General features: G+C 41.3%; 1 protein-coding gene across 1 annotated transcript in view; it reads right to left on the bottom strand.

Annotated features, from left to right (window-relative positions):
* The window catches only part of LOC133044555 (uncharacterized), a 402,843-nt gene that overhangs the window by 230,748 nt on the left and 152,694 nt on the right, over positions 1-19,401 (bottom strand). The window contains exon 8 of the mRNA XM_061125948.1: positions 233-331. Within this exon, the coding sequence (XP_060981931.1) occupies positions 233-331 (99 nt within the window). The remainder of the gene's footprint in view (positions 1-232; positions 332-19,401) is intronic.

Below are 19,401 nucleotides of genomic sequence, written 5' to 3'. Positions count from 1 at the left end.
AAAGAAATGTAGACTATGGAACTGCACAAACTGTGTATGGACTCCCTTGCTCCTCACATGATTATGGCAGATCAGATTTGGAGTCTCAATGTTTTACCCCTCCCTGTACCATGCTTTTTGCTATGTAACTTCATGGTTCTCCCCAGCCTTTAATTTTGGGCTTAGTGAGGAGACATGCTTTGGCCAGGGGAATGTGGATGGAAGTGACTACATGATAGTTCTGAACACTCACCTAAAGAAGTCATGTGCTGTTGCCATCGCCATGAAGAGAGATTTCTTGTGCCCCTAGATGAATTCACATGACACTGGCCATTGCAGCTAATCTCCTGACCTATGAGCAAGAATAAATGAACCCTGTTTTAAATCACTGAGTTTTGCAGGCAGTTTGTTATGCAGCATTACTATGGCAATAGCTAACTGAGACAATGATCTCGGGTGAGTTTATATCCCATGTATCCTTTTATTCGTTCAAAACAAATATGTACTGAACACATGCAACGTGCAAAGGACTACAACAGGTGCTGAACAGCTTGCAGAGCAAAGAGTTCAAGCGTCCCTTCTGACTATAACCTAAAGCTCACTGCCATGTGGGTCCAAATGTGGTCATTTATGCAAATATTTGGGCCAGCTCTAAAACTCCCCTGCTTATACAAGAAGTTCAGTACATAAGCTGATTCTTATCAGGCTCTAAACTGATTTGGACTGTATCCTCTGCTATCTCTCACTCCATACTCACCATCCTTTGTCCCCACCCCCACCTTCCATGTCTCTAACTAGGCTTTACGAAGCTATGCTTAATTGTAGGGATTCTATAACACTGTAGATACTAGAAGTCAGTTGTTCTGAGCGCTAGACACATGTGGCCCTTTAACTAAACTTCAGTTTCTTAGCACATTAGCCTCATTTCAAATGCTCAATAGCCCCATGTGACCAGAGAATACTACTGGACAGAACATACCTAAAACATTTTTATCATCACAAAAAGTTCTATTGGACAGTCAGCTAGAGTTCTAGTTTGGAAACATCACCCATTTTCTTCCAAGGGCTCATACCGCTATCAGAATGTCATGTGCCAGCCTCGGTACTAAACCCAGAATGAACATCAGTGTGACTTTATTGTAGACAAGGCACCACTATGCTGTCTCCTATAACTGAAAGGAATTCTCACTGGGATCTCAGAGTCCCTCCCTGAATCTTGGATTCTGTTGTAACCCTTCCCTTGCCAAGTCCATTTCAAGTTATTTTCCTCCTATAGGAAATTTCTGGAATCTCATGGAAATCAGTCAGTACACATAGTAAACTAGAAAAAGAGATGCCACCCAACTTCTCCTGCCTGATGTATCCATACCTCAGATCCAACTAGGCAGGACTGCTCTCACATGGAACTGAAATGAAAACTATAATATTCAGGTGCTGAAGTGAAGGACAAATCCAGTATGTGTATATATATATATATATATATATATATATATATATATAAAACATGTCCAGTGTAGGGAGCATAGTAGATATCAAGAAATAATGCTTGGACTTCCCCAGTGGTCCAGTGGTTAAGAATCTGTCCACCAAAGCAGGGGACATGGGTTCAATCCTTGGTCCAGGAAGGTCCCATGTTGTGGGACAACTAAGCCCATGGGCCACAACTACTGAACCTGAGCTCCAGAGCCTGTGAGCTGCAAATTCTGAAGTCAGAGAACCTAGAGCCCGAGTTCCACAGCAAGAGAAGCCCCCACTCACCACAACAAGAGAAAGCCCAAACGCAGCAATGAAGACCCAGCACACTCTAAACTTAATTAATTAATTTGTTAAAGAAAGAAAGTATGCTTTTCCCTCTAGTCATCTCAACTGTATTGGAATTGGGCATGATTTCCTGATGCTAGAGACTGGCTGATTCCATTAGTTGCTAACTAATACTCACCCAGATAAGTTCACAGGTGGCTAGAAATGTTAGCACAATCAAAACTCTCAACTAGGACCCATAACCTCCCTTCGACTGCACCAAGATCTTGTCCTTTTTGCCACTAGAGAAGTAAAAGAAAGAGAGATTCCTGACTGGAAGGCCCTGATTTCAACTGGATGACCACCAAATGATCTCAGATGGCTCTGAGAATCCCCCCTCCTTCCCTTGGCTCCCTGGGAGCTGCTTTCAGGAACATAACAGCAAGGCTATGAAAACAACTCAACATCTTAACCGCCTCTATACTATCTTTCTTCCTTAAATTTTAAGATTCATTTTAAAAAATGTAAAATAGGAGGAGGCTTAATTGGGAAGAATAAAGTCTGCCTTGAAGGAAGAACTGTTAACCAAGAACAAAGCTACAGGAGGCTTTCTGCTATGTTTTCTTCTAAGCTCACTGGAATTTTTGGTCTTGGACAGACAGATCAGCTCAGCACATTGCTCCCAAGTTTCCAACCCCAAAATATTTTTCTTAATTTTAAATCTTTGAAGAAGAAATGCTATATTTGCTTCATGAGTTTTTACTATTGAATATGATGGAAACAAAACGCTAGTCCTGCCTCTTATGGCCCCCAAAAGAAGTTGGGCCAATGGAAAAAGCTGAGATTTTGCTTTTTTTTTTTCTACCCATCTATTGAGACTTTCAAAGTATATCACTCAGAAAATATCCCCATTTGAAAAGAACTTTACTCCTAGTACTTATGGCTTTGATGACTAGATTTGAAGGGGGGAAAAAAAAACACTTATAATTCTAAAGTAAGTAAGCTCTCAGCCTTTCCAAGATTCCAGAACCTAAAACCCCCCAGACACAACTTCCTCTTAGAAGAATTAGAAGAATAAATTTACATTTGCCATTCTCTGAGAAATGCTGACCACCAAACCAAATTTCTTTCAATGGGCCTTTCAAACTCCAATATATCTCATATTGTTATGCATCCAATTTCCAAGCCAATAGAATTAAATTCTTATTTACTCCATTGTATTCAAATTTTACATTTTCTACATTTTATTTTGTACATGTGGCATGTTTCTTTTCTTTCTTTTCACTCCTTATACCTTGTCTTTCATTTGCTTCCCTCTTTATGAGATACACAAAATCCCTTGGTCTTTCCTGTCTCAGTAAATAGCTAAACAATCTGCCCAGAGGCTCAAGTCATAAATACAGGACCCATCCTTGATTTCTCCTTTTCTCTCATGGCCAGCATCCAATCTTTCAATATGGCCTGCTGAGTTTGCCTCCAAAACATTTCGTGACTCCATTACATCTCTTTCTGAATGTGTTTATATCTGTTCTTCTCTTCCACCACCTGGTTCCAAGACAACATTATCTTTCAAATGACCTACTTCCACTTTTGTTCTTCTACCCTCCATTCTTCAAAAGCAGTTGGAATGATCTTTTTAAGTATATATAAATTCATTTCACACCCCTGTATAAACTCACCACTGACTTCTCTTGAGACATATAATGAAATTTAAATTTCTTAGAACAGTTTACCATGGCTTTGAAGAGTCTAGCCTGTACCCACCTTCCCAGCTTTATTTCTGGACTCCTCTCCTATCATTGCCCTTGGTGCTTTACACGCCACGACCAGCTTCTTGTCGGCATGCTGAATTTCCCAGCTTTCTTCTTGCCTCAGCACATTTACATTAGCCGTTCTCTCTGTCTGAAACAATCTTCTCCTACTGCTCTGAACAAGCAACTCATTATTGCCCTTCAAGTCAGTGTCAGACCACGCAGTCTAATGCAGCTCTCCAGTCCTTCTGGATTCCAACCCTGCAACATACAGTTTGTACTCATCACAAGCTAATATATGCTAGATACACGTCTTAGCTTATTGTCTGCTCCTCCACAGGACTGGAAAAGGTCACCTTTCGTTCCAACCCCAAAGAAAGGCAATGCCAAACAATGCTCAAACTACTGCACAATTGCACTCATCTCACACGCTAGTAAAGTAATGCTCAAAATACTCCAAGCCAGGCTTCAGCAAGACATGAACCGTGAACTTCCAGATGTTCAAGCTGGTTTTAGAAAAGGCAGAGGAACCAGAGATCAAATTGCCAACATCCGATGGATCATCGAAAAAGCAAGAGAGTTCCAGAAAAACATCTATTTCTGCTTTTTTGACTATGCCAAAGCCTTTGACTGTGTGGATCATAAAAAACTGTGGAAAATTCTGAAAGAGAGGTGAATACCAGACCACCTGACCTGCCTCTTGAGAAACCTATATGCAGGTCAGGAAGCAACAGTTGGAACTGGACACGGAACAACAGACTGGTTTCAAATAGGAAAAGGGGTACATCAAGGCTGTATATTGTCACCCTGCTTATTCAACGTATATGCAGAGTACATCATGAGAAATGCTGGGCTGGAGGAAGCACAAGCTGGAATCAAGATTGCCGGGAGAAATATCAATAACCTCAGATATGCAGAAGACACCACCCTTATGGCAGAAAGTGAAGAAGAACTAAAAAGCCTCTTGATGAAAGTGAAAGAGGAGAGTGAAAAAGTTGGCTTAAAATTCAACATTCAGAAAACTAAGATCATGGTATCTTGTCCCATCACTTCATGGCAAATAGATGGGGAAACAGTGGAAACAGTGGCTGACTTTATTTTTCTGGGTTCCAAAATCACTGCAGATGGTGATTACAGCCATGAAACTAAAAGATGCTTGCTCCTTGGAAGGAAAGTTATGACCAACCTAGATAGCATATTAAAAATCAGAGATATTATTTTGCCAACAAAGGTCCGTCTAGTCAAGGCTATGATTTTTTCCAGTGGTCATGTATGAATGTGAGAGTTGGACTATAAAGAAAGCTGAGTGAGGAAGAATTGATGCTTTTGAACTGTGGTTAAGAGTTCAACCACAGTTGAGAGTCCCTTGGACTGCAAGGAGATCCAACCAGTCCATCCTAAAGGAGATCAGTCCTGGGTGTTCACTGGAAGGACTGACGCTGAAGCTGAAACTCCAATACTTTGGCCACCTGATGAGAAGAGCTGATTCATTTGAAAAGACCCTGATGCTGGGAAAGATTGAGGGCAGGAGGAGAAGGGGACGACAGAGGATGAGACTGCTGAATGGCATCACCGACTCAATGGACATGGGTTTGGGTCGACTCTGGGAGTTGGTGATGGAGAGGGAGGCCTGATGTGCTACGGTCCATGGGGTCAAAAAGACGACTGAGCAACTGAACTGAACTAAACAACAGCAGAACGATAACCCCCATAGAGCAGAGATCTTATATCTTATTACAACTGCACACAGCAGGTGCTAAAGGAAATATTTTTGAATAAAAAAGTGAATAACCATCTACAAGATTTTCTTCTTCTAACCTGAAGGCTCTTTGAGAAAATATCCTTCAACCTCAACCAAAGAAATGAAGTCACTCTCCTTAAACTAAAAATGAAGAGAAAAAATACATTTTCATTGATTTTGTGTGTTCTTTGTCCCTGGCACTCTGCTTAACCCTCTGAATGGATTATATCATTTAATCTTTATGATACTCTCTTTGGGTGGGCATTAGCATCTATATTTTAAAATGATAAAGCTAAGGGTGACCATAGGAAGAGATTGCTACCCTATCCAGATCCCATTTAGCTGAATAATGGCTGTTGATGCTCAGAGCTGTCCTCTTCTCTTGAAAACTGCCTTTTTATGACAGAAACACCTGCGGCTGCTCCATGGAAGCCCCCAGGACAAAAACTGACTGATACAAGGGTACAAAAGGTGACCCCCTTGGGACCAAGTCTCTGGTACAATTTACATGTCAGAGCTCCCCAGGGGATCAGACTAGATTCCAGTTAAGTAGGATTCTACACTCAGTATCTTCCTCTTCCCTTCCCTGCTTCCTCATTCTATTTCAGAGTTCTCTTGGGAATCCTTCCTTAATAAATCATTTGTATAAAAATCTCCATCTGAGTTTCTTCCTCTAAGGAATTTGACCTAAGACACTAAGCAAGAAAAAATCATGGACCTAAGATCAGAGAGTTAATTAGTGGTACAGTCAGAATTCACCGACTGGACAGCAGGACCCCCGTGCCCCCACCTCCACACTGCACCAACTCCTTTGGAAGTTCATCTTTGCGCCTCCAGGGAAGACTCTCATTGATCTTTCTGGTATGAGAGCTTCTGAAATATGCTCAAAGGCAAAAATATTTTTTAAAACATGGAACAGGGGTGAGTGGTCCTTCTATTCACCAAGATTCATATCACTGACAAGCAAAACAGGAAAAAACAGGCAAAAGGGAAAGAGACAATGATAAAGACTGACTCTGTTCCTTTCTTACAAACAAGGATCCAAATGTCTATTGTGACCTTGAACACCTTACTTGAACTCTCCATCTCAGTTTCCTCATCTGTAAAATGGACAGATAATGCCTATGGTGAAAAGTCATGTTATAACACCTAATAAGTAAAACATACTCAATAAATGTAGCTAATATTCTCCAAATCACAAATGTTGTTACCCAGCTCCAAGCCTTTCCTGGGATTCAAGTTCTAGAACTCCAAACACGTTCCTTACATCTCCCATTCCTCGTTTACATCTCCCATTCCCCATCTTCTTGTCATAGAGACTAGTTTCTGGCACATGTAAGTTGCTTTAATCAGTTAAAAAAGGCTGGGGCCTACCAAGGAGCTGGGTATTGAAGGAGAGTCACCTCCAATGGCCTTAGTTTGAGGCATCAAGCTCTACATAAGCATGCTACAGGGAAATGATGCTGGTATTCACCTCTCCCAAATGATGCTATGAAAACTAAGAGAATTACACATGGTTGTAGCAACATGGATGGACCTACCATACTAAGTGAAGTAAGTCACACAGAGAAAGACAAATATCCTATGATATCATTCATACGTAGAATCTTTTTAAAATGGTACAAATGAACTTAATTACAGAACAGAAACAGACTCACAGACATTAGAAATAAATTTACAGTTACCAAAGGAGAAAGGGCAGAGGGATTAATTAGAAGCCTGCAATTAACAGATACACACTACTCCTTATAAAGAAGCAAAAAGGTCCAACTGTATAGCGTAGGGAACTCTACTCAATATCTTGTAATAATCGATAATGGAAAATAATCAGAAATAGAATATATGTATATATACATACACATATACATATATATGTCTAAAACTAATCATCTGGCTGTACACCAGAAACCCGACATTATAAATCAACTATACTTCAATTTTTTAAAAAAAGATAATTACATGTGGTCCAACTGTATAGAAAGCTACAGTTGGGTCTTCTTGGACTACCTCTTGCCCTTAGACATGAGAAAATGAATAGGCATACTTCAAACTCAGTTGGGTCACAGAAAAATCACCTTCATTACCATGCCTATGCTTTATAATCATTATTCTGTTTAATGCTTACTATAGCCCTGCATTTAAAAAAAAAAATACTCCTGGCTCTTTCCAGGGAAAAGAGAGACTTAGAGCAGTGGGCCTCAAACTCTGGCATGCACGAGCATCACGTGCAGGGCTCTTTAAAATCTAGACTGCTGGGCCTCATCCCCAGAGGCTCTAATTCCATAGGTTTGGGGGAATGGCCCAAGAATGTGCACGGATCACTCTTTGAGAACCACCCAGCTTAGAAGAATTACAAAACATTTCTAAGAACCCAACCCTTCAAAGAGTTCACTTACATTCTGAAGCCTCTGCCATTAACTATGGAAAGGAAACTTGCCTGGTCATAACCTGGGATGTGCTGAACTTGGCTTCTACTGGGTCACGAGAGCCAACTGTCATCATATCCTCCCAAGTTCACATTCATAGACATCACATTGTGTCTATGATGAGAGAATTCACACCATGGAAATTGGCAAACACTACAAACCAGGGTGTGTTTTTTTCACACAATAAGCCAGGTATTAAACTACCAGTATATCACAGTCAAGACAAAGCACACAGATTTCTCTGCTCATTCTCCATCCTCTCAGAAAGACTTAATCAGTAACCAAGGACATGTGGTTACTGTGTGGTCAAAACAGTGACAGGTTTCTAACACCACATTCTCAATTGCATCCATTTCTTTTCTTCAGTTTTTCTTTAAAAAGGAAAGCAATCAATTTCAATGTAAAATTATTCCCCAGGAAATCACATGGACATGATCAGCCCCATGTATCCACAAAGGGAGTGGCAAGCCTCTATATGAAGTAATCTCATGTATCCTTTGTTTTCCTTTATATTTCTAACAAATATTTTTGAGCCCCTGCTCTCTGCCAGGCACTAGATTAGGAAAAGAGGAGAAGACAGTGATCGGCTGTGGTTTTGTGAAGTAGTCTCTCACACAGGCTTGAGGGAAAATAATTCCATTTTCAGATGAATGAAAATTGAAAGAAAAAAAACCTTTATCTGAGAATTCTGATTTCAGTTCAGTCACTCAGTCGTGTCCAACTATTTGCTACCCCATGAACCGCAGCACGTCAGGCCTCCCTGTCCATCACCAACTCCCAGAGTCGACCCAAACCCATGTCCATCAAGTCGGTAATGCCATCCAACCATGTCATCCTCTGTCGTCCCCTTCCCCTCCTGCCCCCAATCTTTCCCAGCATCAGGGTCTTTCCAAATGAGTCAGCTCTTCGCATGAGGTGGCCAAAGTATTGGAGTTTCAGCTTCAGCATCAGTCCTTCCAATAAACACCCAGATCTGATCTCCTTTAGGATGGCCTGGTGGGATCTCCTTGCAGCCCAAGGGACTCTCAAGAGTCTTCTCCAACACCACAGTTCAAAAGCATCAATTCTTTGGCACTCAGCTTTCTTTATAGTCCAACTCTCACATCTGATTAGGGCTTAGATTTTAATGGGTAATACATTCATATATGTGGTACAAAATTCTAAAGGTACAAAAGAACATACAGTAAAATATACCTCTCACTCCCATTTTTGTCTTCCAAGCACCCAGGTCCCCCCTTCTGGAAGAAAAGGCTACTTTCATTTTGTGTGTGTATATTCAAAGGTACACACAATATGCCAGCAAATGTGGAGAACTCAGCAGTGGCCACAGGACTGGAAAAGGTCAGTTTTCATTCCAACCCCTAAGAAAGGCAGTGCCAAAGAATGCTCAAACTATCGCACAACTGCACTCATCTCACACGCTAGTAAAATAATGCTTAAAATTCTCCAAGCCAGGCTTCAGCAAGACGTGAACCGTGAACTTCCAGATGTTCAAGCTGGTTTTAGAAAAGGCAGAGGAACCAGAGATCAAATTGCCAACATCCGATGGATCATCGAAAAAGCAAGAGAGTTCCAGAAAAACATCTATTTCTGCTTTTTTGACTATGCCAAAGCCTTTGACTGTGTGGATCATAAAAAACTGTGGAAAATTCTGAAAGAGAGGTGAATACCAGACCACCTGATCTGCCTCTTGAGAAACCTATATGCAGGTCAGGTAGCAACAGTTGGAACTGGACACGGAACAACAGACTGGTTTCAAATAGGAAAAGGGGTACATCAAGGCTGTATATTGTCACCCTGCTTATTCAATGTATATGCAGAGTACATCATGAGAAACACTGGGCTGGAGGAAGCACAAGCTGGAATCAAGATTGCCGGGAGAAATATCAATAACCTCAGATATGCAGAGGACACCAGACACCACCCTTATGGCAGAAAGTGAAGAAGAACTAAAGAGCCTGATGAAAGTGAAAGAGGAGAGTGAAAAAGTTGGCTTAAAATTCAACATGCAGAAAACTAAGATCACGGCACCTTGTCCCATCACTTCATGGCAAATAGATGGGGAAACAGTGGAAACAGTGGCTGACTTTATTTTTCTGGGTTCCAAAATCACTGCAGATGGTGATTACAGCCATGAAACTAAAAGATGCTTGCTCCTTGGAAGGAAAGTTATGACCAACCTAGATAGCATATTAAAAATCAGAGATATTATTTTGCCAACAAAGGTCCGTCTAGTCAAGGCTATGATTTTTTCCAGTGGTCATGTATGAATGTGAGAGTTGGACTATAAAGAAAGCTGTGTGAGGAAGAATTGATGCTTTTGAATTGTGGTTGAGAGTTCAACCACAGTTGAGAGTCCCTTGGACTGCAAGGAGATCCAACCAGTCCATCCTAAAGGAGATCAGTCCTGGGTGTTTATTGGAAGGACTGATGCTAAAGCTGAAACTCCAATACTTTGGCCACCTGATGAGGAGAGCTGATTCATTTGAAAAGACCCTGATGCTGGGAAAGATTGAAGGCAGGAGGAGAAGGGGACAACAAGAGGATGAGATGGTTGGATAGCATCCCCGACTTGATGGACATGGGTTTGGGTCAACTCTGGGAGTTGGTGATGGACAGGGAGGCCTGACGTGCTACGGTTCATGGGGTAGCAAAGAGTTGGACATGACTGAACAACTGAACTGAACTGACTCAAAGGTATTTTATACACATACAAATAAATACATTATTTCCTTCATTTACACTGATGATAGCTCATAATACAAACTTTTCTGCACACTGTATTTTTTTTCATAGCAATATATCTTGGATAGCATATCATAGCAGTACATAAATATCTGCCTCATCCTTTTAAACTACTGCATAATACCTTGTGATGTAGCATGATATATTGGCTACATAGACTAGCATAACTAATATATGTAATACACTAGTCCCCTATTGATGGGCATTAAAAATAATTTCCAACCTTTTGAACTTACAAACAGTGCCACAACAAATAACTTTGTGCATTTAACCATTCGCTCATAGGTAGGTATTTCTGTAGGATAAAGTTCAAGAAGGAGAATTCCAGGTCAAACAACTTGCCATTTTAGTAGCTAGTACCAAACTGTGCCCTCAAAGTACTAATTTATATGGTCAGTAATGATTTATGAGAGTTCCATTATCTTCACACCTTTTCAAAGAAGTAAATAATCAAACATTTAGGTGTTTGCTAATCTGGGATTTGAAAACTTTCTTATAGTTTTAATATGTACCTTTATTATTACAATATGTATACCTAACATACATCTTTATTATTATAAGGTGGAGGGGTTATTTATAAATGCAGGATAGATTTAATTAATGTGTTTCTTAGAGAACTATTTGATATCTTTTGTTCATTTTTCTATGAGTATTTGGCCTATCCTTACTGATATGTAAGCACTCTTTATGTATTATAGAAAGTCCCCTTTATCTGATATAAATAGCAATTTTTTCCAAATAGCTATTATAAGTTAACCAGTGTCCACAGGAATTTTCTTAACATGGAACTACCCCCTATACTTGAACACATTTGAAATGAGTTTTCAGAAGCTACTGATAATAATAAAAGAGTTTGTTTGTTTGTTTCCATTCAAACAATAGTTCTCTAAAATTGTGACTAGAGCAAACGCTCTGACCAGAGAACTTGACAGTCATGTGCAGAATCTCACTTCTGAACTAATAAGGAAAAGAATCTCAGAATGCTAGACCATGAAAGGAGACAGAGAGGGACAGCTATGGCCCACTGTCTCCACAGTGTCAGAGTAGACTGCTAGGATGGTCTTGGGAAACTTTCTCTTTTGTTTATTTTCAAAGGTCTTCGAGAGCCCACGAGGAAATCCTAGATAAGAGCAGACAGGGTTAGAGACGGTGACTCCAACTGGCCAAGGTGGCAGGGGCGGGGATCACAGGAGTCTTTACACACACTGCCTTCCCCATCCCCCAACACTGTCATCTCAAAGACATCTGCAAACTGGAAAAGGAGACAGTGTGAATCGTCTCCGCACAGGTCCCTGGATATCTGGGCTTAGTTCTGATGACAGTTTTCCCATGTCTCTCACAAATAAATAAGCCCCTGCTTCGGCCCAGGCTTGCCAGTTCCAGTTAATGCCAGCACTGTGTGGGCTGCTCCTCCTTCCAAACTAAGGTTTTCTTAAGCACTGTTTTCAGGAGGTGGGGGTTGCTCTTGTTTTATTTCTGATAATCAAATTTTACAAAGACTTTTGGCTAAGAAAACACCATATAAGCCTCTAAATCCTAAGGAGGCTCAGTAGAAGTTTTAAGAAGAGAAGATAAAGCTCTCAACAGGCGCCGATGTCCCGGGGCTCAGATCTTCAGCTCAGCATGAAATCTACACTTCAGGGGACTAAAAAGTGGAACTCTCCATCTCTCTGGAAAGTGGTCATGAGACGTCTTCTGGCAAAACTGGCAACCAAGCCCCTAGCTGCTATGAAGAACAGCTAAAAGCGCACTCATTGATCTACAATTTCATGGTCCTGCTTGTGCCCCATCTCAACAACGCAGATGGAAATGAATGCAGGCTAAGCTTACGAAGTGCCAGAGCCAAGACCTAACTTAAGAGGAGCTCGACAACCCAAAGGCAAGCATAACTCTCAATTTCATGAAGACATTTGTTGTGCCCCCTGCTTTTCTCTCATCTCCTGTGATTCCTCCCACAGAGCTTAGCACACAGTAGGTGTTCAATGGGCCCTCCTACAAAATTCTCCAAATGCTTCCAGGAATATTTCCCTCTGTCCCATGCTCCCAGCCATGTCCTAGTCACTCATTGCATCCCATCAGTTAGCTTATCTTCTAAGAAGTCGTCCTGGCTCTTTATTTCAGTCCTCACTGATTTTTCTCTGTGTTCTCCCCACTTTTTGGACCAGGGTCTGAACAAATTCAGCAGTTAATATAGCTCAACCTGTAGAACTGACTTCTTTTTATGTGTGGGGATCTCGACATCACAGCTATATAAGACGTTCCTTGAGTAAAAGAATATTTATATTCCCATGTTCCTAGCAGCAAGTAGAAAAAAAAATTGTTTTTTGCTTTCTCTGCTGCACCTTTCTAATGATGTTTCCTCTGTCTGAAACATTTCCTACACTCATCTTCAACTCTCAGGCCTCAGCTGAGGGATATGTTCCATTAGAAGACGATGTATTTATCTCTATATGGTTGCTATTCAGTTGCTAAGTTATGTCTGACTCTTTGCAAGCCCATGGACTGCAGCATGGCAGGTCTCCCTGTCCACCACCACCTCCCTGAGTCTGCCCAAGTTCATGTCCATTGAACCATCTAAACATCTGTTCCTCTGCTGCTATCAAACCATCTAATCATCTCTTCCTCTGCTGTCCTCTTCTCCAATGAGTCGGCTCTTCACATCAGATGGCCTAGAGCTTCAGCTTCAGCATCAGTCCTTCCAATGAATATTCAGGGTTGATTTCCTTCAAATATTGATTTCCTTTAGGATTGACTGGTTTGATCTCCTTTAAGTTCAAGGGACTCTCAAGAGTCTTCTCTAGCACCACAATTTGAAAGTGTCAATTCTTTGGCACTCAGCCTTTTTCATGGTCCAACCCTCACATCCATACATGACCACTGGAAAAACCATACCTTTGACTATATAGAGCTTTGTCAGCAAAGTTATGTCTTTGCTTTTTAACATGCTCTCTAGGTTTCTCATAGCTTTCCCTCCAAGAAGCAAGCATCTTCTAATTTCATTGGCTGCAGTCAAGCAATTTTGGAGCCCAAAAAAGAAAATCGGTACTGCCTCTACTTTTCCCCCTTCCTATGTTTATGACTTTCTGGTAATTGCTGCCACAGTGATTGGACTATTGCTGTAAAAAATACCCCGTAAACTCAGGGGCTTCACACATGAGTTCCCGGGCTATGCCCAGTTATGCTTGCACATGCATCTGTGGTCAGCTCTGTGGGCACTGACTGGTCCGGGATGATCTTAACTGGGCTGACTTGGCTCTGAGCCATGTGTGGGGTTTCCATCCTCCAGCAGGCTAGCTTGAACTTGTTCACAAAGCAGCCAGGCCAGGATCTGAGAGACAAAGGGGGCAGAGAGAGACATGGCCTCTTGAGGTCTAGGCTGAGAACTGGAACGAGGTCACTTTTGCCACATTCTATTTGTCAAATCAGTATTCTTTCCTGGAGAATCCCCATGGACAGAGGAGCCTGGCAGGCTACCGTCCATGGGGTCATAAAGAGTCAGACATGACAGAGCAACTAAGCACAGTGTAGGACATTGGTCAAATCAAGTCACATGGCTAGCCCAGATTTAAGAGTGAGGAAAGAGTGAACAAGTTCACTGCTTTGTGAACAAGTTCAAGCTCCTCTTGATAAGAGCTCCTGCAACATCATATGACAAAGGAGTGTGGTACAGAGAGAAGTGAAGATATGGGGCTACATTTACATTCAATCTTCATGGTCTCCCCCACCTGACTATGAACTTAAGAACTGGTAATATATTCTGTTCACTGGTATTTTTCCAGCCCCCAGGACAAAACTGGCACAGAGAAGTCTTATTTGTTAGATGAATACGTAAATTAATTAACTACCAGTGCTGAAAGGAAAGAAAAGGAGGAATGAAAACTCATGACCGAGCATCTATGAACAATTCAGTGTTCTATTTAATCCTAATATATTTCATTGGTTCCAGAAGCAGAGTCTCGGGACTATTGGACCATGGTATTGTCTTCTTTTAACTCTGGCTTTCTGTATGCCAGGTACTATTCTAAGGGATTTTGATGGATCAGTCAATAAATTGTTACACAAACACTATGAAGTAGAGATTTCTTCTGTCACTATGTCCCAATTTACAGCCTTGGAGAAGGAAATGGCAACCTGCTCCAGTATTCTTGCCTGGAGAGTCCCATGGACAGAGGGACCTGGCAAGTTACAGTTCATATGGTCGCAAAGCACTGGACACAACTGAAGTGACTTAGCACGCATGCCCAATTTATAGATGCAGAAACCGAGACACAGGCAGCGTAAGCAACCACAGTTTCATGGCTCAAAAAAGCAGAGATAGGGTTTGGACCCATCTAGTCTGGTTCCAGAGCCAACTTTCTCAGATACTACATTGCGATGTGTCTCAAGACATGTGATTAATACCATGGTTCCCCATCTTGGCTACTGGACAAGCTCCTTACCTCATTCAGTTCAGTTCAGTCACTCAGTTGTGTCCGACTCTTTGTGACCCCATGAATTGCAGCACACCAGGCCTCCCTGTCCATCACCAACTCCCAGAGTTTACTCAAACACATGTCCATCGAGTCGGTGATGCCATCCAGCCATCTCATCCTCTGTCGTCCCCTTCTCCTCTTGCCCCCAATCCCTCCCAGCATCAGGGTCTTTTCCAATGAGTTACCTCATTAGAGTTGTCCAAAACAGTGCCCCATGAGACTATTTAGATTTAGGTTAATTAAAATTTAATGGAAGTAAAGGTTTAGTCCCTCAGTCACGTGAACCACAGTTCAAGGGCTCACCAGTCCCAGGCAGCCAGTGTCTCCTGACCAGGACAATGCAGGGGACAGCCCCATCATCACCGAAATCTCTACTTGGATGGCACTGCTCAGGAGCATTCCATAGTCACAAAGAGACATAAACTTGAAGAAAGAAGAAGCAGTTAAGATCAAGGCAGGATGTACTGTCATAGGGTGTTTACCAGCTATGTGGGAAACTGGCATCTTGAGTCCAAGGGGCCTTGAAAGTAAATATGAGCCTGTGGGGGCTGTAGAAACACCATAAGCAGTTTCTCTAATGGGAATCACTTGAGTCTGCTAGTGCACTAGAATGCGGATTTCATACAGCTGCACAAGACAGCCAGTGTTCCTGAACCTGTGCAATTTGACGTCTTAATAGTCCTCTACCCTTATTCTCAGTTTTCTCAAACATCAACTATATACATCCAAGGTAGAAAGGTATACATTTTCTCTTGCAAAGTGCTACACAGGGTGGGGGGAGGGGAGGTGGGAGCGGGTGAGGTGCAGAACACAGAAAAGACCAGTGAGAAACTTTCTGTAGGTAAAGAGGAGGCCTAGCTAGAGGGCAAGATCGAATGGGACTTTTAGAACATCTGACTTGTAGAACTACAGACCTGGCCAACCCCTCTTGTTTCTTTAAATTTCATATTTTAAATAATTCCAAACAGCTGAGGAAATTTTAGCTGTGCTTTATAAATACTGCTGTTTTTCTTAACTCATCTGTTTTATACTTCATTATTTAAATCTTATGGCCTGCTCTGCAAATTTGATGAGGGTCCTGAAAGCCTACTTGGCACTGAAAGCTGATAACAGCAATTGAAACTCAGAAGGTTGCTTTTCTTTGCACTTCTATTTACAACATTCCAAGAGCAAGCACCACCTAGCCAATAGATGACTCTGCCTCGGCATTTCCTAAACTATTGAGAAATTACAGTGAAAGCCCATAAGGCCATCCTTGAAGAGAATCCTTTTTGTGTCTCAAAAATCAATCCTTCATGATTTGAAAAAATGAAGAAAAATCAGTACAAAGGACATGCTGTAGTATAGGGATTGACTTCAATGTTACAAAGTCTGCTTAAAAATGCCCTATTTTTTATGGTTTGCAAAAACATGATGAGTTTTCAACAAATAAACCTCTACCTACTAATGGTGATAGTTTAATAATCTCGGGTATTCCATTTCAGGAATTCAGTCCGTCCCATGCCTTTCCACTTTCTCAAAGGAGATCATTAGACCTGAATTCAGATAGCAAGAATGTAAAATCTCTTTGGAAAAAAGAATGGAATCTGTGTAGGAAGATGCACTACTAATTTTAAGACACTGCTCAAATGCACTTTAGCAGGGTTAGGAAGTTTCTGTGGTTAGATTCCCCACCTTTCCCACCAGGATGGTCATTTAATGCCTGTCATATTTTCCTAAATACTATAAGCCCTGTACACCCAGACACATCTCCAATCTTAGCTTTATCAGCAAAGCTTGAGAGGAATATGATCAGTGGCAAAGATTAAGGGGGCTTTGCAAACAGAAGAAGGCATATTCCATGTTAATTGCTAATCAGTTTCAGCCAATGTGGCACCCTGGCAGGGCAGCAGGGCCTACCTAACAAGAAGGGGACAATCCTGCTTTTCTGAGGTACAATATGCCTGAACAGAAGAATCACCCAACAACCCCAGGTGACTAATTTCTCTATAAATATATTATTGACATAATAGAGGCCTTTTTAATGGGATTATAACTACCCAGACAGCTGCTCTGCTAGTCAAGAAGAACATGGTTGACAAAAAGACTTAAAGGAAAGAATAGAGGAAAATAGCAAATCTCCAGCCAGGCACACGTAAATGACCTCATTGCTTCAAAATAATAGGATCATGTTGCAGATATGAAAGGAAAAGCCAATACGCTTAAAGCAATCGCTTTTTGCATGCTCTTCACCATTTCTCTCCCACTGCTAGACAGAAAAGCCCCCACTTCTCTTGTGCCAAAAGCAGGCCTTGCAAACCAAAGGCCACATTGTCTGTTGTAGTGTTCTTTAAAGGAATTATGCATAGATTTAAAAGTTCTCTAAAATGGATATGTTCTTTGCCTACACAGCCAGGCTAACTTTTATAATTAATATGAAATTCTTCCAAAGTTTTACTAAAAAAAGTAATTCTCTCAGATGCCCAGTTTTCAAGGAAAAGAAAAGCACATAAAGAACTGATCAAGGAAAAGAAAACTGTCTTAAAAATCACTTCCACAATTAAGTCTCACTTGGATTAAAAAATAAGGGCATTAAATAAAATGGTAGGATTCTCTTTATTGCTGCTCATTTAAAAAAAGAGAACATAAATATGTGATATTGTCTACGTTCTTTTAAGATTCATAGAAAAGAGTACAGTTGTTCCCCCTTATCCATATGGATATTCCCCAAGACCCCCAGCAGATTCCTGACCCCTATACAAACTATATTTTTTCCTATATATACATTCCTATGATAAAACTTAACTTCTAAATTAGGCAGAGTAAGAGACTAACAACAAAAATAATAAAATAAAACAATTATAATATGCTGTTAGTAATAGTTGTGTGAATGTTGTCCTTCTCTGTCAAAATATCTTACTGTACTGTAGTCACCTTTCTTGTGATGCTGTGAAATGACAAAATGTCTCCATGATGAGATAAAGAGAGGTGAATGATGTAGGTATTGTGACCTAGCATTAGGCTGCTATTGACCTACTGACAATATGTCAGAAGAAGGTCATCAAGTCTGGTGATCCTGGACCACAGAGCCGTGGTGCAAGTGGCCTCATATCAGGAGCAGACAATGTCCATGGCTGGGGATCCTAGGCAGGACAAAGCCAAATGGAACGATAACTCATCATGACTCTTAGAACTGAGGGCAAGCTAAAACTTATAATTGTTTATTTCTGGAAATTTCTATTTCATATTTTGGACTGTTACTGACCATGGGTTACAGAAACCTGGGAAAGTGAAGCTACAGATAAGGGGTGGGGGGACTACTGCAAGGTATGATCAAAGCTACAGTTTTTCCAGTAGTCATGTAAGGATGTGAGAGATGGTCCAGAAAGAAGGCTGAGCACCAAAGAATTGATGCTTTGGAATTGTGGTGCTGGAGAAGACTCTTGAGAGTCCCTTGGACTGCAAAGAGATCAAACCTGTCAATCCTAAAGGAAATCAATCCTGAAAATTCACTGGAAGAACTGATGTTGAAACTGAAGCTGCAGTACTTTGGCCACCTGATGCAAAGAGCTGACTCATTGAAAAAGACCCTGATGCTGGAAACAATTGAAGGCAAAAGGAGAAGGAAGCAGCAGAGGATAATAAGATAACTGATAGCATCACTGACTCAATGGATGGGAGTTTCAGCAAATTCCAGGAGAAAGTGAAGGACAGGGAAGTCTGGTGTGCTGTAGTCCATGGGATTGCAAACAGCTGGACACAACTTAGAGACTAAGCAACAACAAATGAAACCTCAGATAAGACTTGAGAAGACAGCCAAATCTATGACTAATATTTCTTTGTATTTATTCCCAATGGCTAGCGATTAACACATTAGGCACTGAAACATTCATTTATTAGGTAACTAGAAATTCAGTGGAACTTGAGTACATTCCTGTCCTTACATTCTAGCTGAGGCATTAGGACCCCATGGAGCAGAATCTGAGATGGGGATTCTTGAGCATGTGGTTTACAAGGGTGAACCCTCAGAGGAAACTTGTAAGACAGTGAGGGAAGAGGAAGGAGCTCCAGAAGGATGCAGGACCAGCTGATCCCATGGAGAACTCGGTGTGAGAAGCATCACCCCACTCAACCACCAATCCTCCTTTTATTCCTCCAAAGTCACTTAAGGTAATAAAGTAATCAAACCTTAATATCTCAAAGGCTGAACAAAATAGCAGTTTAGTTTTGGTTTTGCTCATATAAGTGATCAATGCAAGTTTTCCTCATCAGGAAGCTCTTCTTTGAGCCCTGATCCAGGGACCTAGGCTCCTTCCACTGTGTTGCTTCACCAGAGTCTTCAAACACACAGTCTCCACAGTATAAAAAAAAAAGAGATGGAAACCCCAAGGTGGAGGCCCCCAGGAGCTTTTCAGGGCCTGAAAGGGGCACGCATTGCTCCCACCCATATCCTATTGGCCAGAACTCGGTCAATGGCCAAACTAAATTGCAAGGGAGGCTGGGAAATGTAGTTCAGTTATGTCAGGAAGAAGCACATTTGCAGAACATCTAGGCAGTCTCTACCATTG

This window comes from Dama dama, chromosome 23 (assembly GCF_033118175.1).
Source record: "Dama dama isolate Ldn47 chromosome 23, ASM3311817v1, whole genome shotgun sequence".
NCBI lineage: Eukaryota > Metazoa > Chordata > Mammalia > Artiodactyla > Cervidae > Dama > Dama dama.
This window is presented reverse-complemented; position numbering and strand designations above follow the sequence as displayed.